General features: G+C 44.9%; 1 protein-coding gene across 1 annotated transcript in view; it reads left to right on the forward strand.

The window, feature by feature from the left end:
• Mps1 (dual specificity protein kinase monopolar spindle 1) overlaps window positions 1-27107 on the forward strand; it is a 134876-nt gene that overhangs the window by 66232 nt on the left and 41537 nt on the right. Inside the window, exons 9-14 of the mRNA XM_055063720.2 lie at window positions 133-346; window positions 3151-3427; window positions 5186-5260; window positions 13948-14102; window positions 17150-17310; window positions 25608-25732. Of these exons, the coding sequence (XP_054919695.1) occupies window positions 133-346; window positions 3151-3427; window positions 5186-5260; window positions 13948-14102; window positions 17150-17310; window positions 25608-25732 (1007 nt within the window). The remainder of the gene's footprint in view (window positions 1-132; window positions 347-3150; window positions 3428-5185; window positions 5261-13947; window positions 14103-17149; window positions 17311-25607; window positions 25733-27107) is intronic.

A 27107-nucleotide genomic window follows, 5' to 3' on the forward strand; every position in this document is an offset into this window, starting at 1 on the left:
GGCGGGAATTTATTTTTATAGTCACATTGACATTTATTGTGATTGTCATTGATGATGCACCTTTGTTGTCAAAGCGCAAGTGTTTGTGATGGGAATTTATTTTAGTCACATTAACATTGATTTTTTTCTTAGGCTCGCAGCCTGTGGCTTCTGCGCAGCAGAAGAGTCATGGTCCCAAGCGCTATCCTTCCACGTGCACCCAATACAAAGAGTGCCCTCCCAGTACTCTTCCACAGAGCTCGGTTCACAATAGGACTCCTGCTAAGGTGCCCATCTCTGGCTTGAGCATAAATGGTGCACACTCGGGACAACCACGGCAGCTGCAACAGCAGCACTCTTTGAAGAGGTAAATCCGAAGCTGTTGTTTTGTTGAGTCATTTTGCTGCAGGCACCAGCATGTAATAAAATCTAGGTAATATAAATAGAATAATTTATGCTTTCTATCTGGTTCCAGCAAACATGGGCATTGTCATGTGCCTATCAAATTTTCATTAAATTCACAGGTATCTGGCTGCACACCAGTTAATTTGGATAAGCTTCAAAGTGCAGCTAAGCAGGGAGTCTCACAGATGCGTGATGCAACACCAAAATTGGCACCCAATAAAAACAGTGATGGTAACGCAGCACTATATAATAATTGTTTGTGCCGCAGGAACATTGTTTGCCTGTGCAACTTGTAAGGGCAGTGGGGGTGCCAGCAGTTGCTTGTAGATTTCGGGCAACGCCTATGATGAGGTAGGCATCACAGAAACTATTTATCCAACAGGTTGAAACTTAATTCATTTGAGTACCTATATGCTTGCATCAGACTCACAAACTACAATCACGATGGACTAGTAGTGTTGTGTTGGTTCCCCGATAGCAAACAAAATAGAGAGGTGCACATGTCATAATAAGCACGCTTATTCAGATAAATATAGGTACAGTCGACCCTTACTACAACAGGCCCTGTGATAATCCAACAAAAAAAGTCAGTTTTATTCGAAGTCCATAATATCCGGAACACCTCACTTCTGAAACTTCCGTCGCGATGTCTAACAACTTTATTGCAAAAAGTGAGTGACGAACATCCAAAGTAAAAAACAAACAAAAAAAGTTGTAGTTTCACCCGGAAGTCGAAGCATTGATTGCAATAGCAAATTAAGCAAGAGAAACACGGCAGCAGCAGTCAGCAAATTGACCTTCGTGCTATTTCTTGCTTCAGCGAGAACTAAACATTGAAAGCACAGCTCGTACGAAGCTACCGGCACTGGGCGCACTTTGTGAAGATGAAGCCAGCGTAGGCGCACACTTTGTCTACATCGCAGATCGCTTTCAAGATACGGCAGCCGCCGGAGTAAAACCCCTCTCTCTCCTCCCCCTCCCCTGTGCCTTGCGTCCCATAGAAGACAGCACGTTTCTGCCCCGCCTTCCTTCATTCCTCGCGCACACGATATTAGAGAGTTATAGCTCAGCGGACCAGCGGGCTCAGCGGGCCAGCGTAGATGCCAGTGCACATGCACGGTACATCATGCACAGTGGTGTCTACGCTGGTCTTCTGGGCCTGCTGGCCCCCTGGCTCGCTGAGCTATAACTCAATATTGAGCCGCGACCGTCGACTGATCCTCGCAAGCCAGTTGTCAGCCTGTGTCGACATAGCAGAAGTAAATTTTGTACACCTAATTTCGAACTAAATAGCCGCTAATTGCGCCCACTGTAGCCGATAGTCCGTTAAAAGCGAACTTCATTGCATTAATAAAATAGGTAGAACAAACTAAGGCTGAAATATGGTGCGTTATGTCCGAAAGTCTGTTGTGCGCAGGTCCATTGTAACGAGCATAGACTGTATATGGGTGCTGCTACTGCTGTTGCAACTTGAAGGTCACAAGGGCCTCGCTCTTCTGCAGCAGTTTCTTGGGGCACATGCCCAATGTACCCTTTCCTGGCGGCAGCCCTGGCAATGCATGCAACTCCACCTTCACTTTGAACCTTCATATAAAGTTGCATGCACTTCGGACATTAGTGAAAACTTTCTATGCCTTTTGTCACTCAGGCCCATTTGCTACTGCCAAAAGTATCTATTGTGTGCCACATTAATGTTAGTATTCTGATGCTGGCATCCATACACGTATAATTCATAATCGAGTAAGCTTGCACATCTAAAAATCTAAAAAGTGTTTCACATGTTTTCTGAAATAACCATTGTGAATGTGGACAGTTTCAATGATATGGTGTCAATTACACCACACAAGTGGGAATTCCTTAAAAAGTCAGTGGACACTCCCTCTAATCCTTATGATATTCCTATGTTCCCTATTCTAATCGTGAATTATGGGATAGGGGTTCAGCTTTCGCTTTTTCTTTTCTCACAATTTCATCAGAATATCTAGAAGGCATTTCACAGAGAAGTGTTTAGTACATCACATGTATACTTCATAAACTGGAGGTCTCTGATTTTTATGGTAATGTTAAATGATGTCATCTTACATGTTACAAGTCCATTAAATTCGTAGAGCATCCTCGTTCCAGAGGATGCCGCTGCAATAACTGTTTTGCATAGCACATGCCTCCAGGCCCTTGTTTTTCAAGGGCTCTAAGGAGGGAGTAGTGCTCTAGCAAATTTTAGAATCAGATATATTTTATACATTGTATCATTCTTTTCAAATGCATCCTAATGTTCATAGTACACGTCACATGTCACGGCCATAATCTTATTATACATATTTTACGCAATTTAGAGCGACTATTTTTAAGGCCCCTTTACAGCCACGTCACAACAACTACATAGAACTCACAACTACTCTGCGAACCCATTACCAACGGCATGGCGCTCTTTGGCCATACATGGCCCTTGCGCCATTAAACACCAAACATTCATTCAATGTTAAATTCTGAAAGCTGCCTCGGTAATTTTAGAGTGCTCTCCTTACTCGTTTGTAACTTCTTTGGGAAGAGAGTATACTTGCTATTGCAAGTTTGATTGCCTAACCTTGCTTGACCCTATTGTTCTCTTTTAGTGTCTCCTGAACAAATGAACCAAGCACTCCGCCCTCGTTCTTAGCACATTTTAACCCTTGATTCTAGTGGAATTGCCTCATCCTTTCCTTATACAGTTTCCAAATTTTATAAATTGTACCTGAATGGCAGGCTTGCACTTCTTTCTGTTCCCAGGGGATGCCTGCCTCCTAAAGCGCTGCATAGTGCAAAGGCTGACGCCTTGCTTCCATGCAGACTTACACCTTCAAAGAATCAGCCTGGTAACACTTATGGTAGAGGGCTGCCTGTCAAAGATGCGGTCTCAGATGGGAAATGCTGCCATGCAGTCCTCGAGGAAAATGATGGTGTCCTGCACAACAATCAGCCTGATGATCAGCAGGCATTAGAAGTGCCTTTGCACTCGAAGAAGAGGAGCCTGCTGAGTGTGCTGCTTGATGTGCAGCCCCCTGTGGTGTGTATCGTTTGATGTACATGTTTGATTACATCTGTTGCATGTGATTGCATGTTGCAATGACCTGGAAGCTGTGAATTGGGTCTTTGTATTTCAAGTAAAATTTAACTTAAAGCATTTATTTGGATTGTGCAACTTCGTAATGGTGCAAATGAGAATGGGAGACACATGTAGGGTGGGTAGTTTAGTGCAAGTCAAGTAACCCTTGACTTCCACTGCATTGATGTATGCATATATCATTGAAGTAACCACCTTGGTTGCTTAGTGGCTATGGTGTTGGGCGGCTAAGCATGGGGTCGCGGGATCAAATCCCGGCCACGGTGGCCACATTTAGATTGGGGCTAAATGTAGATTGGGGATAAATGTGAAAACATCCGTGTACTTAGATTTAGGTGCACGTTAAAGAACCCCAGGTGGTCCAAATTTCCGGAGTCCCCCACTACAGCATGCCTCATTATCAGCACGGGGGTTTTGGCACGTAAAACCTCATAATTTAATTTTTAATCATTGAAGTATAAAGTCCAGAGTCCTGGATGTCACCATAGGAAAATATGAGAAGTGATAGGCAAGGACACAATGTGCATATATGGGAAGGGCCTACATTGTGGAATTTGGGTAGTGCTTGATGCACTTCCCTTCATTTTCTTTTTTGAAAGCGAAGGAGGGACAGCTTGCAGTAATTCGCAGTAGTTTTATCAAGAAAGCCACAATAGAATAATAATGTCCTGGTAATTCAAAATTGTAAATTTCTCAATTGCTCTTTTTTTTAGGAGTTAGTGTCTGTTGGCATATTGCTAAGTAATGTCAGTGCACCAAATCTGGAATGTCTGGATAGGAAGCTATACTGCATAGATCATTATATTCACCTGCAGATTACAGTAGACTTCCGTTAATTTGACTCCAGTTCGATTTTCCGTTTAATTTGATCCCAGCCGAAGTCCTGGGCCAGCGGCCATCCAGTTCTATGTGCCCAACCTTCATTATCTCTATCCTAAAATTGGCCTTCGCTGCATCATTGAAACTTGACCAGTCAACACCCATGTGCCAGACCCCTTTAGGGGCAGCGTCTGGTTCAGAGGAGCTTAATGGTCAGCAAATGTGTTGAATACACATCATCTTCCACCAAAAACTCCGTTTCAACCTGCCCTAAGGAGATTTTCAAGCGAGAACAATAGCTCACAATGTCTGATTACGGCATTTACCCAATTTTACAAGCTCCTTTTCTTTTCAAGAAAATTGGGCCGAACATTGCCCGTGCAGCGCCAATAGGACGCGATACCAAAACTGCTTTGGCATCGTTCGGGTGCTTTACCGCATATCACGGATGTTTTGCGGCGAAGCTGAGTTTAGGAAACTGGCCGCCATTTTGCAACTCATATTAGAACCCTTGTCCATTTTTGCTAAAAAAATTGGATGCACTTAAGACTTGATGCACATTCCATCATTTTCTTTTCATTTTCTTTTAGGAGTTAGTGTCTGTTGCGTTATTGCTTCGTTTAGAAGCTTTAATGTCATTTCTACATTAGTCATCTGCTTTGGACACACAAAAAGTGAGCATTTGATTCAGGGGTGTGTTAGAATCGAGGAAAATACCGCCATATGAATTGGCAGCCTGTTTTGACGTTTCTTCATCATCTCGTTTAATTTGACCCACCAGTTAATTCAATCAGTTTTGTCAGTCCTGTCAAGGTCGAATTAAAGTCGATTGCACTAGTATTCACTTGTCTTAGGATTGCAGCTTTGGTTTTTTTCTTGCAGGAACATTTCTACATTGAAGTAAACCGCAAAAAGTATCACATGCTGAGTGTCATTGGCAAAGGCGGATCAAGCAAGGTAGGCATGTTTACCAAAATATTCTAGCATTTATCTCCAAATGCATAGCAGGGACGTTTGTACTGTATTTCTTGGCATATAAGTTGCAGATTTTCCGGACAATTTCTTTTTTATGCCTTAAGGTTTACCTGTTGTGGTGGTGGCATAGTGGCTACGGCATTGCCTGTCAAAGGAAGCCTGAGGGTGCGGGATCAAATCCCAGGCACCGCGGTAGCATTTTTATGGGGGTGAAATGCAAAAACATCCATTTACCATTCATTAGGCGCACATTAAAGAACCCTTGGTCGGCTCAATTAATCCGGATTCCTCCATTGCAATGTGCCTCATAATCATATGGAGGTTTTGGCACGTAAAAGCCCAGAATTTATTTTAATGCCTGGAAATTTCTGAACTTCTTTACAAGCTGACTGAGCACTGCATGGCAGCATTTGGCAACCACAATGACGGACATCAGCATGTAAAGCTTAACGTGTAGGCAGTGTGCAATGTGGTGGCACCAGTGTGGGCAATGGCCAAATGCAGGGCCTCGTAGGTCATGAGCACATGAAATTCTGTACACTGTGTATCGCAATGCAAAATGCCATGCAAACATAACATCCATGGTAGTTGTTATGCTCTCTTAGAGCCATAACAGTGTGTGCCTTATCATGATTTAAGTTAATTGCTTTGTCAAGGTGTTTATTGACAGGGTATGGAAGGAGAGAGGGATAGAACTCGGTGCGGTAGTCAAAACCCTGCGAGCAGTCCGAACCAGCCCTGTGCGTAAAGCGCTGGTGATGCGCCTGACGTCCCTGCGCTTCTTCATTAGATTTCATACACTGGAGATGTGCTGGGCTAACCGGCGCTTCTTCGTTACATTTTTCCCCCGAAGAAATAGGCGCCATCCTGGCGATCTAAGCATAAGGTAGCATAGAGGGATCGTAGAAGGGCTTGAGCCGATCTACAGGAACAGTTTCACGACCACGACGGCGCTGATCAGAAGACGGCGACACAGGCTCGACGACTTAGTTCACGGGGGTGGTTTGTGCAATAACACGGTAAAGTCCATGATATCGTGGGAGCAGCTTAGAAGAAAGGCCGGGAGCTAAAAGTGGAACCCACAGCCAAACCAATGAATCTGAAGGGAAGCTTGGGGGTCAGAGCCACCACAACGAAGCTTTTGGTGTGTCTGATCTGCGGTGGTAAGACAGCGGGCGAGTTGTCTGCATTCTTCAGCATGCTGCGCAGCTTTAGAGACAGGAACACATTCTGATGAATCAGGCTGGTAGGGTAGAATGGGATCAATGGGGCAGGAAGGTTCGCAGCCATACAGTAAGAAAAAATGGAGAAAAACCAGTGGTGGCTTGAGTGGCAGTAGTATTATAGGCGAACGTGATGAACGGAAGCACAGCGTCCTAGTTGGAATGGTCGGACACAACGTACATGGCGAGCATGTCGCCAAGAGTACGGTTGAAACTCTCAGTCAACCCATTCGTTTGCAGGTGGTATGCACTAGTGGTCCTGTGGATGACGTCACACCCCTTTAGAAGCGACATCACAACTTCAGATAGAAAAGCACAGCCTCGATCACTAAGAAGTTCCCGAGGGAATCCGTGTCGAAGAACAAAATGCCGCAGTATGAATGATTCGACGTTTTGGGCAGTGGCGGATGGGAGTGCAGCAGTTTCTGCATAGTGTGTGAGATGATCCACTGCAACGATAATCCAGCGGTTGCCAGCCCCGGTAAAAGGAAGTGGACCGTAAAGGTCGATTCCGACACGATCAAAAGGAAGGGACGGACAAGGAAGCAGCTGCAAAGGTGTGGCAGTGGGAGTAGGGACCGACTTTCGGCGCTGGCAGTCGAGGCAGCAGCGGACGTGCTTACGAACAGACTTGTACATGCCAGGCCAGTAATACAGGAGCCTAAGGTGGGCGTAGGTATTTAACACGCCACCTTGTGCACATTGGAGATCCGTGTGAAACGATGCGCATAAATCAACCCGAAGATGACGCGGTATTACGAGGAGCCATTGCCGACCCTCGGGGAGATAGTTGCGATGGTAGAGGAGTTGGTCGCGAACAACAAAGTGATGCGCCTGCCGCCGTAGCGTCCTAGATGCTGTAACAATGGCAGGATCAGAAAGAAAGTCCAAAAGCGAAGAAATCCACGGGTCTTTGCTCTGCTCAGAGCGCATGTCATCGATGGCAAGTGCTGACAGGACAAAGTTGAGTGGGCAAAGACTGTGCGCGTCAGGTGAAATGGGCGAGCAGGAGAGAGCGTCGGCATCGGTATGCTTGTGTCCATAGCGGTACACGACCCTGATGTCGTACTCTTGCAAACGGAGCACCCAGCATGCGAGGCGGCCAGAGGGGTCTTTCAATGAGGAGAGCCAGCACAGCGCGTGGTGGTCCGTTACTACATCAAATTGGCGACCGTATAAGTAAGGTCGAAATTTCGTAAGGGCCCAGAGTATGGCTAAACGCTCCTTTTCTGTAACAGAGTAGTTTAGCTCCGACTTTGTCAGTGTGCGGCTAGCATAAGCAACGACGTACGTATTCCTCAAGACCACGTTTGCGTTGGGCAAGAACCGCCCCAAGGCTGACTCCACTGTATGGGCCTCAGTTGGGGCAGCGAAGTCAAAATGTCGCAAAATAGGAGGAGAGGTGAGCAGATGGCGAAGGGTCGTGAACACGTCATCGCATGCTTTCGACCAGGCAGACAGGGCGTTGTCTCCAGCCAGCAGTTGATTTAAAGGGGCAATGATCATAGCCGAGTTCTTCACAAAGTGGCGAAAATAGGAGCAGAGGCCAACGAAACTGCGTAGTGTCTTCAGATTGGTGGGTTTGGGGAACTCCGCAACTGCACGGAGTTTTGCAGGATCCAGAAGCACTCCTTCTTTGGATACGACGTGGTGTAAGATGGTAAGCTTACGGGTAGCAAAGAAGCATTTCTTGATGTTAAGCTGCAGGCCAACCTTAGTAAGGCAGCTAATACCTCTCTTAGTGGTTGGAGATGAGTCGGGAAATCAGGTGAGAAGACGACATCATCTAAGTAGCACAAACACGTGTGCTACTTGAGACTGCGCAAGATGCTATCCATCATACGCTAGAAAGTAGCGGGCACATTACATAGGCCGAATGGCATGACATTAAATTCGTATAATACGTTCGGTGTGACGAAGGCGGTTTTCGAGCGGTCAGCCTCTGCCATGGGGACTTGCCAATATCCAGACTGTAAATCCAAAGAGAAAAAGAACTCGGCACCTTGCAAACAGTCAAGAGCATTGTCTGTGCACGGTAGTGGATATATGTCTTTGCACATAATTTTGTTAAGGCATCTGTAATCTACGCAAAAGCGAATAGAACCATCTTTCTTGTTTATGAGGGCGATTGGCGACATCCACGAGCTATGGGACAGCTGAATCACGCCATGCCGAAGCATATCGCTCACATGTTCGTCAATGACATGGCGTTCATAAGCTGAGATACGGTGAGGACGCTGCCGGAGTGGGGCGTGCGAACCGGTGTCGATGCCGTGCGATACTGTGGTGGTGCGGCCGAGATAATGTTGATGGCAGTCAAAAAAGGCGGTAAATTCACGCAGCAAGCTGATAAGTTGCGCGCGTTGTGTACTTGTCAGATCGCCGGAGATTGACAGATGGAAGCACTCCAACGGTGGTCGATTGGCACTGTCGAGGGCGGCGAGGGACATCGAATGTGCGTCGTTGGGAGCATCGAGGAACATTGAAGAATTCACAGTTTGCACGTAACCGAGGCACTCTCCACGATGCAAAGTAATTGGCAGAAAAGACACATTGCACACACACTCATGACACCACGGCCAACACTGAGGGCGATGACAGCAAAGGGCAATGGAAGGGAACGGCGACGGATGAAGTCACACGGCATGAATAGCACAGTTGCGTCACGTGCTTATGCGCAGATACGGAGACGACGGTGGCTGACTGAGGAGGGATATCAGTAACTACGGCCACAAGCATTTTTGTAGACGTCACAGGATGCATCGGCAAGAAAAGACAACTCCACCTCGGCGCAGGCACAGTCAATGATGGCATTGTTTGACAAAAGAAAATCCCAGCCTAGGATAACATCGTGAGAGCAGGACAGCAGCACAACGAATTCAATGATATGAAGCGACTCCTCGATTATAACACGTGCAGTGCAGGCTCCCAATGGTATGACAGGCTGTGCGCTCGCAGTACTTAAATGCACTCCGGAAAGTGACGTTTTTACTTTTCCTATTCGTCGGCAAAGTCCTGCGCGTAACACCGAAATTGCTGCGCCCTTATTGACCAGTGCGAATGTTCGAATCCCTTCGACGTATACCTCAATGACGTTGCAGGGGTTAATTCGAGGCCTTTGGCAAATCGAAGGGGACGCAGTTCTCGCCTCGGGAACCGCGACACTTAGTTTCCCTGAGGTAGAGGGCTTGGCCGGTGTCTCATCGGTGAGATGGAGCGGCGGCGTGGGGATGGGGAACGACGAGCATAGTTGAGGGCAGGGGTTTCATCCGGCGGCACTGGAAATTGTAGTTGTTGAGGGGCATAAGTGCTCATGGGTCGGGGGTTATCATAAATATGCAGTATACAGCGTCGACAAAAGCGGGTAACGTGTCCCGGAATACCACAATGTTAACAAAGTGGGCAGTTGTCCGTGGTGCGCCAAGAATTTGGCTGACGTGGTAGCTGTGGTGCATGCGGTAAGAAGGGAATTTGGGGTGGTCGCACAACAGCTTGGAGAGGTGGATGTGAAGCGAAGAGTGGCCTTGCAGCAACATCAGCGTACGTCAAGGGCGCCGCGACGGTAGGCACGTTGAGTAACAGCTGGCAGGCACTCGGCAACTTGCTCCTTGATGACGCTCTGTAACCCCGGTGTCAATGGAGAGTATGGTTGTGCTTTCATAAAGGGCACCAGGGAAAGCTGCTAAGCAACTTCTTCTCATACGAATTCCTTTATCTGGTGCATTAGAGGCGACTCGTCAACATCTAGCGTCAGACCTGAGACAGCAGCGAATTCTGAGGACGGATGTCATGTGACTACTTGCTGCCTTCAAAGTTCGTCGTAACTCTGACACAGTGCAATGACGACAGACACTGTAGTCGCGTTTCAGGCGACCAACATTTGAAAGGCATCATCCTCAATTCCCTTGAGGATATGCCTGATCTTGTCAGCTTCTGGCATCGTTGCGTCAAATCTGTTGCACAGATTAATGACGTCTTCGATGTAGCTGTTGAAATTCTCACCCGGTTGCTGGGCACGTCCTTGCAGGCGTTGTTCAGCCTGAAGTTTGTGGACAGCAGGACGACCAAAGCCTTCTGTGAAGTTGGTCTTGAACACCGACCATGTCGGGATTTCGGATTCGTGGTTACGATACCACAAATGTGCAACATTGATCAAGTAGAAAATTACGTTGTTGAGCTTTGCCGTATGGTCCCAGTGGTTGTGCGCGCTGACTCTGTCATACGAGGCGAGCCAGTCCTCGACGTCCTGATCACCGGTACCCGCAGAAATAGCAGGATCCCACTGATGCTGCACGCCAGGACAGATGACAGTTGGTGCCGTGACTGCAGCTTGTTGAGCTGGATCATCAGGCATGGTTCGAGAAGGCTGGGCAGGATCGTCCGGTATGGGCCGAGATGGTTGAAGGGTTGAAGGAGCCGAGATGGTTGAAGAAAATGAAACTATTTCAGAATGATTTTACAGCCATAGCTCCGACATATCTGTGGCTTATCTGCTTTTCAATGCTGTGTTCTGTTGCTAAAGCATACAATGAAGTTGCTAAAATGTGGAATCCAAGGTCATAATACATTAACCTTTTGAGGGTCAAATGTTTTCGCAAGAGCTGTGCAATAAAAAGAATTGACCAAAGGGGCAAATTCCATTAGTAAGAAATGATGGAAAAGTCATGAATACAGCAAAAATTTATTGCAAGCAGTAGTTTGTCTGAAAAACCCTTTATTCACAACCAGAGTATACAGTCGAAACCCTCCGATAACGAAATCTCTCGACTACAAGATTCTCGCGACAACGAAATATTTCCATATCTCCGGCAAACGCCCATAGGATTCAATGCATTTCGTACCTCTCAACAACAAAATGTGGCTGTACTACAATCCCGCATCAACGAAATTTGGTGGAATGTAACCTCGCACATTACCTACTTGCACAATGCTAGCAAACTTCAAAATGGGCTCAAATGTGATTTCTTTGCACCAAAATTGCATAAAATACCACCACATTACACTTGCGTGGGTGCTGCGATTTACAAAAACAACCAAGCGCCAAAAGCCATCGCCATGGAAACACGTCATGGCCGCCATCTTGTTTGTTGATTGTCCGTTTGAAGCGACAGCACGTTGCTACTGACATGTGACCATGGCTTTTGCACACCTGGTGCAGTGCGTAATGTATGCCTCGGCAAGAAAAACACAGCAAAAACAAGGAAATCTACGTCCAACAGATGTGGAATTATTTATGGCACATGGTGGTCGCAGCATGGAGTGCTACATATCGGGCCGTGATTGGGCGATCGTCCGGGAATACACACTCCTTGCTTCAAGAACACTGGTTTTAATGCCATCTGACAGGCATTGCATGTGGATTTGACGCTGAATGTAGATTTGTACGAAGGAGCCGTAATCTCTATCGATTGCCTTCGGGTGTACGAGATATGATCACTTTCGCTCTCGGCACCGGACGCGTCCGTGCCTATGGGCGACAGCATGCATTAGAGAAATGCTGCTGCATGCGTGGAGCACTGTTGCTCTGTGTCCGGTGCCGAGTCACGCAAAATCTCACAAAAGTGATCGGATCTCCGAAAGCAGCTAGCCGAGAAGACTGCTCCACAGCAGTGCTGCCACTGCTGATCGACGCATGCAACGCATTTTGTAGTGTCGGCAATGCAGCTTTATATCCTCGAGCAAGCTTGTGAAAGTAGGCTAACCGAATTTTGACAGTAAAGTTTCGTTCTGTGATGCATTACCTATCTGGGGTGTCTCATTGTGCAACAACGAAATTCTCACGAAAGCGAATTTTTTCACATTCCTCGCTGATTTCGTTATTGCGAGGTTCAACAGTACGCACAAATACGCTGTCAGTAAGATTAAGAAAAATATCTACCATATTTATGGGTATCAATTTTTCATCACAAAAACACATTTCATCAGAAGAAGAAACACATCGGAAACAAGTCTGAAGAAGAAATGCTTGAGCAGTCACCAGGAGAAGAAGCACTGCACGTAGTCATAATAAAATCACGACTGCATGCACCCCAGTGTATGGAATATGTGAACCGCTACCGAAAGGGGGACCGCAACTGAACGAAGAGAAAAATAAAACTCACTAGCATCTCTAAACTTTCACTGCGCTGCACCATCGGAAACGCTATAGTGGTGGCCGTAAAAGAACGTAACCATTTCTTCCACGCATGCCTTGGAGGTAGCAGACAACATGCATGCGACCACACGATCAAGTGCTTAGAGGTAAACAGGTTGCTTTATACACACCAATGTATGGAAACACGATTTCAGGAGACTCTGGGTGACTCCATAGAAATGGCAGCATCTCTCAACGACTATTGGTATTGAATACACACAAAATATCAAACATAATATCAGCGCCGTACATGTACGTCAAAAACCATGCAGAGCAGATCGACGGTGCCATACATGTATGGCAAAAACCCTCAGAGGGTTAACCCTTTTTGGAGACCAGTGAACATGATGTATGGGCCATGAACAACAGCAACTCGACAACATGTCCCACGCAGCTAAAGTGGCCCATTCACTATTGTTGCTGCAGCCAATCGGACTGTCCTCCTCAGAGATTGTCTCTGCAGGAGTGAGGATTGAAATTATGGTCCCTTCCTGCACATTCCATTCTTGTATTTGTCCCATTAGTTTTTGCCATACTATGTGATAAAGAACACAACCACCTCATGTCCACAGTGCAGGTCACAGATTCTGTTAGGTGCCATGCTGCAAGCATTCTTGGTGTCTCGCTATCGCACAAGGTTGCATTTATGTCTGAGCTCAGTGCTAACTAGAGAATCCAGTCGTTTTTGGTGGTGGTGGTGGTGGTGGTGCACAGGCCATAAAAGGCATCCTCGGAATTTTTTTTTTTTTTTTTTGCACATTCCTAAATAAAAGCAAAGTGATACTAGGCACATAATGTGCTTTCATTCATTTAGGTTATTTAGGTTTTTTACCCGCCGTGGTTGCTCAGTGGCTATGGTGTTTGGCTGCTGAGCACGAGCTCGCGGGATCGAATCCCGGCCACAGCGGCCGGATTTCGATGGGGGCAAAATGCAAAAACACCCGTGTGCTTAGATTTAGGTGCACATTAAAGAACCCCAGGTGGTCGAAATTTCCGGAGTTCCCCACTACAGCATGCCTCGTAATCAGAAAGTGGTTTTGGCACATAAAACCCCAGAATTTAATTTGAATTTTTTAGATTATTTTTTTTTAATGCTAACAATAACACCACAGCAACGAAGGCAGGTGTTATTGTCCTCGCTAACGGGAGACAAATTGTAGTGTGTAGACCAACTAGCCCAGCAGTGCGCATTGTTTAGCTGCATTTCTTCCAGTCAGGGTTACCATTCAATTTGTTAAAGAAACTGTGAATGTCTGTAGACTGCAGTGACAGTGAAACTTGCTGTGAAAACTTGTGGTGTGCCAAATGTGCAGGTGTTCATGATGTTCAACCACCGAAAGGAGCTGTGTGCCGTAAAGCTGGTGAGCTTGGCAAATGTGCAGCCAAGTGTGATGCAGGCTTACATGCAAGAAGTGGCTATTCTTAAAGCACTGCGATCCTGCGGCCGTGTGGTTCGTCTTTATGACTGGTGAGGTCCACTTTCTTGCTGAATTTTTATAGCACTGGTCATTTATGCTTTATATTTGACTGAAAACAAATCTTCATGGAGAGGAGTCCATTCTTGTGATGACAAGGTTTAGACACAGCAGAAACTACCTGAGCAGTGTCAAGTAGTGGAAGAAAGTGTTCCACCTTCATCATCTAAAAAAATTAGCAGACTTGGAAAGAGAATATTTAGTTACTTGCTATTGTGTACTTGCTTGCAATTACTTGCTATTGTATACAATTCATGAGGAATAATATGGCAAACAGTGCAAGAACAGGACTAAGAGTAGAGAAAGGGGTGGCATGTCAAACGCTGCCAGCAGTTCCATCTTGATGTTTTCATGATTTGAGTGCAGTAATAAAATGACTTGTTGGTTGGTGTATGCAAATCATGAGGAATAACATGGCTCACAATGCAAAAACAGGACTAAGAGCAGAGAAATAAACAACATAGGTGCTCACTTCCAAATAATGCTTATTGAGTGGTATTGAAACATGTAGGCAAAGAAACTGCTGTCCCACCATTTCATGAGGAATGTTTCGCTGTGCGGTGTGGCTCTACCTTGCTGCAACAGTAGCGTACTACTCCCGGAAGCTGGTTATACTACAATACCAAGTATGTAGTCGGTGTCCGTGCCGATGGTTGTCGCAGATGTGTCATTCTATCAGCTTAACAGTGCCTGCAGGCTCATGTCAAGGAGACTGTACACGTCATACAAAATAGCATACTCACTTCTAGTTACTTCTCGAGAGCAGCTTGTTCTAATTTCATCTAGGAACTTTAGCTTTGATGAGCAGGTTGTGCAAGCAGTTGCCCATGTGGATTTGTTTTCTACAATTTTCTTCCTCCATGTTTTCCATCATATTGGCTCTAAGATGCTCAAGCATAGCTCTGGTGCCACATGTCTCCGAAGCACAGTCACATGACCATAACTGAACGTCCTGAAATTCTGAGTTTTAAATAAATCCCAATTGTAAAATTTTTTACTGCCAAGTATTTTTTCAGATTTTATCAGATTAATCTGAAAATGCAGAACCATGTCTACAGTATAGGTAAGCAAGCACATGGTCCAATGTGTCATCATTTTGATATTGCGCTCCCATTGCCATGCTTTCCACTCATACAATTTGCTGAAGGAGCTGCATGTGTTCAATGTGAATGACTAAAACAAGATTCAAACAACAGTTACAGCATTTGCTGGGCACTGAATCTAGAGTGAAAAGTCTGTTATGTGCAGATGCCTTTTCTTCTGCACCATAAAGTTCGACAGGTTGTATACAATTGTGCATGTTTGAGTAGTGCATCAAAAGCAGAGATAAAAAACTCAGCTTCACCCGAAAGGTGAAGCATCGATTGCGATAGCAAATTAGTAGACAGCTGTACGAAGTAAGGATAGTTCTATCCGCTGTATAAAGTTTTAAACATTTGCTTACTAAATTGACAAGCATGGTGCCATGCGCGCACAGGTAAACATGAACGCATCGCGCTCAATGACTACGGAAACTTGCTGTCAAATCACTGGAGTTAGGAAGTGCGGAAGCAGCAGCGAACGAATTGGCCTTTGTGTTGTCTGTCGCTTCAGCGCGAACTAAACGTCGAAATCACAGCACACGCGAAACTACCAGCACTCGACGCATGCACTTTGTCCACATCGCAGATCAATTTGAAGATGAGACCCGGACAGCCGCGCCGTAAGCAGCAGCCGTCAGAGTAGAACCCCCCTCTCCCTCGCCTTCCCCCCTAGGCCTCGCACACGACAGAAAACAGCATGCTTCCACTCCGCCTCCCTCCTTCCCTCGCGCGCACGAGATTGAGCCGCGATTGTCCACTGACCCTCGCAAGCTTTTACTCGCACATACATTGTACGGCGCGTGGTGACAATGTTATTGTGTTTGGGCTTTATATGGAACATCACAGCAACGATGATGGTGATGGCAGAAATTCGCTTGGGGTGCCTGTATAATTGCTATCACAATAAAGTTATTGTTTAAAATATGTGACATACATCTTGGGATTCCTCTTATTGGTCCTTTGTTGGAAATTTAAACAAGTGCTTCAGTGTTTTAGTGAAAAGAGTTGGCAGGTAGATGTCTGGGTGTTTGCTCTCAGTGCCAGTATGTCATGTAGCAGGCTCACTTTGACAATGTTTAATAAACATCAGGCACATTCTTGAAGTGGCTGTGTGACTGCTCTCCAAGTAGTATACTGTACATGAAATAGTTAGATGTTATCATACCTGACATTCCTGTAGAGAATTGAAACATCTTGTAAACTTGACAAAACTCACTGAAGAATTAAAAATTATTTATCTGTTTGGCTGCAATATGCTTTTAATGTTTCCAAAGATACTAGAAGTGTCTTGAAATTAAATTTTGAATGCACAGAATTAATGGGTGCCTGAAGAGGAAAGATGTCCTAATCTTTGGGATCTTTGCTAAAGTCTACCCTTTCAGGAACTATGTCAGCTATGATGTCTGCATTTCTGTGTGCTGCTGTGATTTGGACATCGGTACCAATAGAAACCTGGGGCTGTATTTTTTAAGTATTCTTTTCTGCTGATTCTATTCATTTTATCATCCATTCTATTGACTAGGCAATCCTGACAATAGTGGAGTTGCAGTTTTCTGTGGTCAAATGACGAAGGTCAATAAAAATTGGACATGTGCTTTGACCACTTCCAGTGATACATTCAGTGATACTTTCACATAGTATAACATTCAACACGATGCCTCATTACTATGGAAGGCATTCTTAGACATAAATGTTTTCAAATCAAGTTAGCACACTCAACATCTGTGCAACTCAAGGTAATGCTGGCTCAGCAGAATAATTTCCTTTCATTAGTTCCAGTTCTGCTTGTGTTTAGCCAGCTAATGCATGCTAACATTTTTTTATTATTATTATTACTATTTTTAATAAATGGGGAATATGGCCTTTGGACCATAGTGTAGATATCAATATACAGATAAATGAAGGAGCTGTAGTGACTGTTGCATTTCTTTGTTTATTTGTGTCTGTGTTCCCTGCAGTGAACTCAACACAAAGGACAAAGTGCTGGCCTTGGTGATGGAAAAGGGTGACCAGGACCTTGCAACTGTGCTCACGAACAGGCAAGGTGACCTCGGTCCAGTCACCATCAAGTTCTACTGGTCGGAGATGCTGCAGGCTGTCAAGGAAATACATCAAAAACGTGAGAAGCAATTGCTCCTGTCATTTATGCCTCGTTACGCACACGCTTCCATACTGGGGCTTGTGAGGCAGTTGAGTGGATTGAGTGAATTTTCTCCAAAAGAAAAAAAGAAAAGGGTCCACATAGCTCTGGATTTGCAATACCTTCCCTTATTTTTCAATGCGCAAACATCTCGGGAGAGTACCCCAGCAAAACCTGTCCCAGTGGCGCCTTATACCTGCAATATAAATGCATAACTGGTCAATACATCTAATCGTTATAATAGTGTAACAGTAGATGATTGGTAGCATTCTAAATAAAAATTTTAAAATACTTCTGACCTGGATTCAAACCATGGACTGCAGCATGGCAGTCAGGTGTCCGTGTGAGCCGCATTACATTGACGGGAGTGAAAGTTACCTTGGACTCAGTTTACATCTGACTGCCACACTACAGTCCATGGTTCGAATCCTGATCAGAAGTATTTTTTTTATTTTCTAACGCTACCAAGCATCTTACTAGATGCTTACACTACTATAACGATTACATGTGTTGACCAATTATGAATTTATTTTGCAGATTTAAGGTGCCACTGGATGGACAGGTTTTGCTGGGGTACTCACCAAAGAATTATTGTAGGACTGTACGAAACTAAGAAAATAGAGAAAAACCTCCTACAGGCCTGTAAAAAAACCTGTGGTGTGGCAGAAAAAAAAAATTGCAACGGCGTTTCAGCTCAGTTGATATATCTGCAAAATAAATCCATAATTGGATGTAATTGTTGCGATTGTGTAATAGTAGATGATTGGTAGCGATGGGTAGACATGCATAAGCTAGCTAAATAAGTAAGCAAAAGCGAAGTAGCAGCTGAGTCAAAAGAATGCTTATGCATTAGTAGACAATTCTGTAGCATTCTTCCCGTATCCCTCTTTCTCCGAGATCTGCTAGCCTTCTGGTTAGCTCCAATTATAATATGACCGCCCTGGAAAGCCGTTGGTCCCGGGATCAATTCCTGGACCAGGCCAAATTTTTCAATTCAAAGCTTTCTTTCTGAGGTACTTGGATGGGTTCCATTTGCAGCTTCGGGCTACAGTCCAGTGGCTGACAATTCGCCTTTTATTAATCTTCCGCCACCTTACGAGCTTCTGCAAAACTGATTTGCCATGTTAAAACACATTGATGTCTTGTATTTGGGACCTGTCAAGGGATCCATACAATGCTAACAAATTAAAAAGGGGCCTTGAAACACTCCTCTAATTGTAAAATGGCCTTGGCCTTACTGTTAAAGTAAATCGTCATACGAGTCTCATGCCTTAAAAATTCTTCAAATGTTTCAACTATAAGTGGAGTTATCGCACAAATACCCGACTTTCTCATTTCGTCTCCGCTAGCACACTGGAAGCTTCACAGTGGAGAAGCAAATAGGGCAAAGCCCTGGCCAAAAGTTTTGCATCGGGTGCAGAGAATGGCTCCTTGCCGCACCCCGTGGCGGCCGCGGTAGGCTACGCTATGTAACACGCTGCTGCCATGTCAGAGGCCACATGCAGTAGATGGAGAAATGAGCATTGCAATTTCAAAAAGCAAGAAATAAATAATCATTAAATCATTGCACACTTATATTTTTTATTTATTTAATTAAATTTCACAATTATGTATTACTGAGTATGTTCTCAGGATCACGAAATCAGCCAATAGCATTGGTGAACCAACTGCTTTCAATGACGACATTGTGGATGCATGGGCAAGTGGCTGTTCCCTGCTTTTCACATGAGATTGTAAATTCCCTGCTGCATGCATTGCAATATTTGGCTCGCATGTTAGCAGGAGCCTCGTTAACAGTGTGGGGTCTGAAACATGCTCTTGCGACAAAGGAACGACAACACAGTAGTGCAAAGAATCACAAGGGCATTTATTGCACCTTTTGTACTCCAATCTATAGCCAGCCGAATTATTACCGATAGAACATGCTGATTGGGGGGCATGCGACATATCGAAGTCTGACTTACCGTGACCGAATAGCGAGCAAATATGTTCGCCTCCATGCTGGACACCAACGCCTAAACGTTTACATGTGTGGTCCCGCGGACGGTGGCACATTCGAACGATCATGTTCGTCCATTCCGGTGTCATGCTCCTAAACATGGATCAGCGCGCATGCGCGGAACATCTGCGCCACTTGACGACCTCAAGCCCACGAGGAAGCCAAGTAACCCCGCTGTTATGTGCCGTTAGCAGTGCAACACTCGTGCCATCTATCATAATGTGCTGCTACCACACCGACCACTGCCATCATTCAGCCGCGGGGAGAAGTCGGATTGCAGGAAACATGAGGGCCATGCGGGAAAAACATCGGGGGACGCCTGAGAGTTGAGCATCCCCACAACAGATTGGTAACATTTTTTTTACAATGTTCAAAAAGTGTTTCAGGGCTTGTTTAACCCTTTCAGGGTCGATTTTTTTCAACATATGCGACCACCCAGGGTCGATTTTTTTTTATTGCAGATTTAAATCCTTCAGACGGACCTATATCTAAAACAATTTACCATAATTTTTCTAGGGGGACCCTAAAACGAGAAAAAAAATTTCCGTTGCTATATATGTACTGTTTATTCATGAATAACAACAATAAAAAATATGGAAATAAACTTAAAAGAATTTAAAACTTGACGCATTGTTATACACATAGTTCAAGGCTTAGAAAATGCGCACACGAGAATATTTCACAAGTCTCAAATGTTCCTGCTCTTACACTAATATTTACGTCCATAGTGTAATCGAACTGCGTAGGTGACCGCACTCAAGAAAACTGTGTGTTTGTGTGCCCGTGAAAAGAGCAAAATGTGTGACGAACTTCCGCTAATCTTCATCTTATCACCAACCAGAGGCAATTGGTTTTCGCGAGTCTCCAAAGAAAAAAAGAAAGAAAAGAAACGCATGCACGGCGGTCGCCCTTTGAGCGATCAGTAATGGTGGATCCACACGACGGACTGAATCAGTTTTTTCCGCAACGGATAGCGCATCACGTGACTACACGTCACGGATTCATGCCGTCCGCGCATCGTCCGCCACCCCCACGGACGGAAAATGCCGAGCTATTTTTCGCATCCGGATTCTGGGCGTCGAATGCTGCAGATTTAGCCTAGCATGCTCTACAGTCTGGCAACAAGTGGGGCTTTAGGATCTTTCTGAAACATCTTCATCGCTGTTGAAACCAGTCGTGCCTGTTTATGCGCATGACTTGCACAAGAGCGACTGAAATGAGCTTGAGCGATGAAGAAACTTTCTTCTTCTTGCATCTCGTGGAGCAGTTCCCTGCATTGTGGGACATGACTCTCACCGATTACACGGACATGAGAGTAAGAGAGACGATTTGGCAGCAAGTGAAGAAACTGCTCTCTTGTCACTCGAAGCAGCCTCCGGTATTTCTCAATGTCACTGACCAACAGCTCCCAGTACAAGTGGTTTTGCATACCGAGATGCTTGTTGGCGATATAGTCCTTTAGCCGACAAGACCTCTTTCTATGAAACAAGTACTTGTCACCATCCAATTTGGACAAAGCAATAGCCATTGCGGCCAACATGCCGTTTCCTTTTGATCTCCATCTTCATTCGTAGTGAAAAACACGTATGACAAAGTCTTTATTACATCGATGGTGCCAACTACAGTGAGTAGAAACAAGCAAATATTTGTAACATACAGCCATTGAGATCCGCCTGGGCCACCGCAACATCTTCGAGGCCATGTTCAGCCAATACAGCCACTCTAAGCCTACACGCCGAGAATCTGAGTATGGCTTTCGGAAACGGTGCCCACTCATCACAAATACTTTGTTGTCGAAGCTTTCAGACACAAATTTAAACCAAATACAAGCCTCAGTTTGAAAGTTACGGGCCACACAGTGGACGATGATGACTTGACAGGTTTGAGGCAGAGGGCAGTCGCTTCGGGCGGTGCCGCCATCTTTATATTTCCGGCGCGGTCGTATGCTCACTCTGTCCATCGTCTGGATGCGCTTCGCAGCCGGATGGGCAGCGGAATAAGCGTCCGCGGAACAGTTTTTCGCGGAGCCGTCTGTCGTGTGGATCCACCATAACAAGATAGCCATCAGTTTTGCAAGTGCAAGAAGCCAGAACTGCCCCCCGAAACAAAACCCAAGATAACCGCTGCCCGCCTGCGCACATGCTAATGCACAAGAACCATGCAACGAAAACCGAGAGAGGCAGGTGTGAGAAAAAAATTCCTTGTATTCCCGCATAGTGGCAGCACATGCCAGGAAAGAAAAAGTTATGGAATTGGCACCCTTTTTAAACATACAGACGACGCCGTAAATATACGGCTTCGACCATTTTGGATTTGTTCGCGGCACCGTATATTTACGTCATTGACCCTGAAAGGCTTAATGACATGGCACAAATGTTTTACCATAAGGACGTGTCCTTAATAAAATGGAGTCTCGTTGATACGATGTTCATGGGAACAGGAATATAATATGTATCATCCAAAAATCGTATTATCCGAAGCCAGCTCAAGAAGGTGTGAAAATAGGCGTAATTACTGACACTCAATAGCAAAGGTTTGTGTGGAGTTGAGCAATACTGCTCCGCATAGCATGTTATGCAGAGCAGCATCATTCGACGCCATACAAACTGCAGCCAACGCACTTTTATTTAGCAATGTTGAACTAGCTAGTCAGATTGCGCTGAACTTTCTTCTTTTCAAGTTCCGTAACAAAGTTCTTCTAGAAGATAAAAAAAGAAGGTGCCATTCCCTCGCTCAACTGAGGAGCAGCGCACTACCAGTCGGTGCGTCTGCGCTGCCTCAGCATCGTTTTACTGCCGGCAGCATGCCACATGCGTTTTTCCTCCACTGTGCCTGGGGCTGAACACGTCGTTCATGGGTCGTTGGAATGTTATTGAACCTAGTACACTGGATTATGAAGCTGAGTTTTAGAAATACTACTAGTACAAGTCCACTTCTGCACTTGTTATCTAATTTCAGGTAAAAACGTGATCGCAATAACCGTGTGAAAATACATTACTCCTATGGGATGTTGGTCGGGAAAATAAGAAGAAACGTTTTGTCCCGAAAAACATATCATGCAGAATCATATCAATGAGATGCCACTGTACAGTTATTTAGGTAGTCCTGCAGAAAAACAGCAGCCAACTTTTTTAATGACTGGCACTCGGTGACAGTAAGATGCAAAAGGCCACCCAACTGAGTTTAACAGGAAAAATATGGCTGTCAGTTTTGGCCATCTCAGCTTAATTTACTAAGTTCCAATCTTGCTCATTTTAATGTAAGGTTGTGTGAATGCTAATTGGTTCTTGATCATAAATGTGAGTTGCACTGCATGTAACAAGGCACAAATGAAAAAGCACACGAAGGATGATGGTCAAACTGGTTTATTCATATTCCAGAGGTGAAATACTTAGGATAATAGAGTAAATAAACTGATAAAAAGGAAGGGGATGTAAAACATGAATGCTCATCACAATCGAGGCTGCTTCCTATCTTCGTCTCGATGAAGCAGTGCTATTTCATGTTCACTCAGTGCTGTATAAGCAGAATACATGTTGATACATATGCCATATGCACCAGACAACATGCTAAAAGCCTAGATTATCTTTCTTCCTTCTGTTATTCTCATATGCTAACACAGTAGCCTGTTGAAACAACGCTGTACTACCAAGCCTAGCACAATGCAGAGCAAGGTTCTCAGATGAATTTAGTTGTTCACACATATTTTTGTGCTCTTGTAAACACTCATTGACCAGTTTGGCTGATGCACACAGGTCGCAGTAGAGAGGAATTTTGCAAACACATGTCAGACAATCCCCAAATTTACATGTTTCACACTCCACAAGTACTTTTTCACTTGTATACGAGGCCTAAGGCTATTGACATTGCACAAATATACAGCTTTGATGGGCTAAAAGCCCTACTTGGACATTGTGTCTGCTCGCAGTTATTTTTAATCTGTGTGAAAATTTGTGTATGTAATAAATAAGGCCATAGATTTATGGCTGACTTATTTCTTCTCTCATGCCTTCCCGCATCATCCTTTCATGCATCATTCTGTGTGTGTGATTGTGTGTTGTTACATCAGTTACAGTGGCTTCTTAGCCTCTACCTTTACTTTGAAGAGGAAGGCATTGCCATATCTATTGAAGCTGGCTGTTACAGTGCATATAAATTTTAACCAACCTGATTAAATGAAGTTATCTCTTATATAGAGCAGATTCTGAACATTGTGGAGCTTTAGCAACAATGCATAGCAGAACATATGCTACATCGAACTAAAGTTGTACCCGCATCCGATAACTCAAATCTGCACAGCTCCAAATGGGTCTGTAAGTTTGCTTTCTTGCACGGAAAGACTGCAGCTGCAGTCACCTAGGAAGAAGTGGTGGAATAGCAACACTGGGCCACATGAGGCACCATCTACATTTGGAATTGGTTGTTTCGTCCATTTTGTAGGGTGGTTTTAATGAGCAGGCTATGGCTGGCACAGCTCACCTGCTGTAATGTTGATGACCGTCTGGCCGTCTCAAAGAAAGCAAATCTTCCTGGGTCTCTATGACATGGCCACGAAGTTTCTGGCCATTCCAGAAATATAAATACCAATGTAACTGATGACTGGCAGCATCCTCATATCCTAATGGCTGGGTGTAACAGTATAGAAATATGCATGTACAGACCCGTTCACTGTTCTGTAGAGCGCGAGCAGCATGCTGTGCCAAAATGAAGGCACTGATCAAGCATTGCCACTTGCAAAAAGCAACATGTGCAGTCTTGCACACTCATATGATGGCATCCATGCATCTGGGCTGCATTATCTCAAACCCAGCAGCAAACACAGGCAGGCATCATTTGCATACATGAGAGCTACTGCTCGTACACTGCTGCAAACAGTTTTACAGCTGCTTTCCTTGCATAAAATTTGCTAACATTTAAGATTGTGGTAATTACTGTATTTTTGATGTACAACCTTTGTCTTCTTGATTAGATTCAATATTCAGTTTAGGAACAATCATTCGGTATTTGTGCACCCATATTAACGAGTGTTTGAAGTTTTCTTATGTTTAAAAACTGTTGCATCCATTATGTCATGTGACACCTGGCAGATATATTGGCAGTGCTCTGACAGTACTTACTAAATGCACTTGAGTATTTTTCTGAAGAGCCTGCACAGACTCTGATGTTGCAGTAGTACAGTTAAACCTTGTAATAACAAAGTCGGTAAAACTTGCAATTTGCTTCGTTAATTGAAATTTCATTACATTTAAATTTAGCTTTTATGCAAATAAGTACAGTTGCCGACAGATTTTGTTGAGACGGAAGGAGCTGCAAAATTTTCAGAATTATTGGACAATCGGAAAAATCAAATTTGAATGAGAAAAAAAAAATTATTTTATTGTCTTTGAGAGTCGGCAAGGAAAGATACCGTTTCATGCCATATCGACAATGTCTCCACGTCAGCAGGATGAAACGAAGCCAGCCACACTTTTGCATCCACTCCACTTCTGCAGCTGATAGTGTCGCCCATAGTGGGAAGAATGTTAAGATTAAATGCAACGGCAGCGGGGAGTGAGTGCTTTAATGAGCCTCCGAAACAAGATTACGCAACCTCCAGTACTAAACATGCGGGAAGACGGCTCATATGATGCCATGCCATATCAGCACACCACTTCTTGCGTATGTGGCAGATTACTACCTCTAAAACACTGCCCACAGGCTGCATATGCGCTCAGCCAGGCATGACAGCCATGCGCAGCCGTGGCCACTTTTGAAAAAGAGACTCGTGCCAACCTGTCTCCCTCTTCCTCCCCTCATCTGTGCTTGATCATCCGTAGCTCACTACCCTCCCCCCTCCTCTTTCTCGCGCGCGTAGAATGCTCATCAAGCCACCATTCTTCTCGGCTCACCCTTCCATGCTTTCACTCGCACCAAAAGCATACTGCGGGCAGGGTGTAATAGGATCTTATTGCACTTGGACTTTAACAGAACATGACGCTTCTGTGCTTTGGCAGTCACTATTTGTCGTGTGGCATGATTTGAGAGGTGCGTTCGCAAGCAACCACTTCTAATTTAACCAATTTACCATCTGTACCCAGTGAAGTTTTTAGTATCTCTTCGAAGTGATAGTGAAATTTCGTTATGTTGAAATCGTGTATACACTTCATTATATTGGGATTCTAAATACATGGTGTTCTATGGACAAGAAGTTCTAAAAAGTTGAATGCCTTGTTATATCGAGAATTTCATCATATTGAAGTTTGTTATATTGATATCTAAATGCATTTGTTTTTGACAGGTGTGATACACTCTGACCTGAAGCCAGCCAACTTCCTCTTCGTGGCGGGGAAGCTGAAGTTGATAGATTTTGGTATCGCTGCCACAATGCAAGAGGATGTTACTAGTGTTTACAAAGAGTCACCGGTACAGTATGCATATATTGTTCTGCATGTGCTTGTCATGTATAAGAAAGGTGCTCAGGCAAGTAATTATACAATTACTCTAATCAAGTTGATAAGCCAGCTCTTTAAAGTACGCAGTGGGGTTTGCATTGCTATCAAAATTAATTTAGTGGACAGTGTAACGTGTCTGTTCTTTCCTCTTTTCTTTTTTTTAACATACTTCCTCTCCTTGTGTGCCTGTCTGGCTACCCCTGATCCCAATAGGGGCCTTGCTATCTGTAGTGTTGTGATCGGCCGTTCGCCCCGCGACACCCCTCGGTCATGGCTCGCATGATTGTGGTGAAAGGGCCGATGGCCTCGTTGGGATGGTTCTCGACACAGATGAGTTATGGCCAGCGCAGGAGTGCCTCGTTCATGAGAGGTTTCAGCAATTAGCAATGATACGGCTGTCACCTGTCAGCAGCACAAACTGGCGTGTCCAAGCCAGAGATGCGCTCAGTATGACACGGCCCGCCCAGTATGACCCTCTCAGTGTACAATAGCATCGGAGAAAAGGGCGACATATCTCCAGATTGGTGGGACCTGATGTCAGCGGCCTCCTGACACCGGATTGGTGGGACCTGATGTCATCGACCTCCTGGCACCAGATTGGAGGAAGTGACTAAACAAAGATCACACACAGCATAAAAGGAGCTACGGACGGACGGAGTGATCAGCGACTAACACATTATCATCAACTTTTCTGTATTTCTTTGCATTTCTTTGTATTTCTTTGAATTTTCTTGTACATATGTAAATATATGTGTTTGTCAAACGTCCTGGATATTGGACCCAGCCTCCCGTTCACTCAATTCTCCTCGAGAAAAGAAGATCCCACGTCTTCGGACCCCGAGTCACAACGGTAGTGACAGCATGAGCGGCAGTTCAAACTTCAGTTTGAATGTTAGCGTAGATGCCACGACTTCTGCTTTTGGTGCCTACGACACGCTAAACATAAGCCAAATGTGGTTACCCTCAGCAAGCCGCAGTGCGCTTAGCCAATGGACTCATTGCGGCACCCCGCAGCAGCTGCGGTATCTACGCCATGTAGCCGACCGCAGCTTGATGTCGGCTATCAGCCAATAGCGACCGTCTAAAGGAATGACGAAATAGTGCGTCTAGAAGAGAGTGTAGACAGGGCCTTTTGTTGAAAGGAGAGTGTTTGAGAGAAAGGTGACATTGCAATCCACTTGCAAGCTGCATGCACCGCATACAACAGCAAGACTTGGCTGACATGTTCACAGCAGCTTATGCTACCTGCGGACTATGTAATTGCACCAAGCCCTAGGGATGGTTCAGGGCCCCTTTAAGGGGAGACGCAGCCTTTGAAAAACGAAAAATCGCGGAAAAAAAATCGA

This window comes from Dermacentor andersoni, chromosome 1 (assembly GCF_023375885.2).
Source record: "Dermacentor andersoni chromosome 1, qqDerAnde1_hic_scaffold, whole genome shotgun sequence".
Lineage (NCBI taxonomy): Eukaryota > Metazoa > Arthropoda > Arachnida > Ixodida > Ixodidae > Dermacentor > Dermacentor andersoni.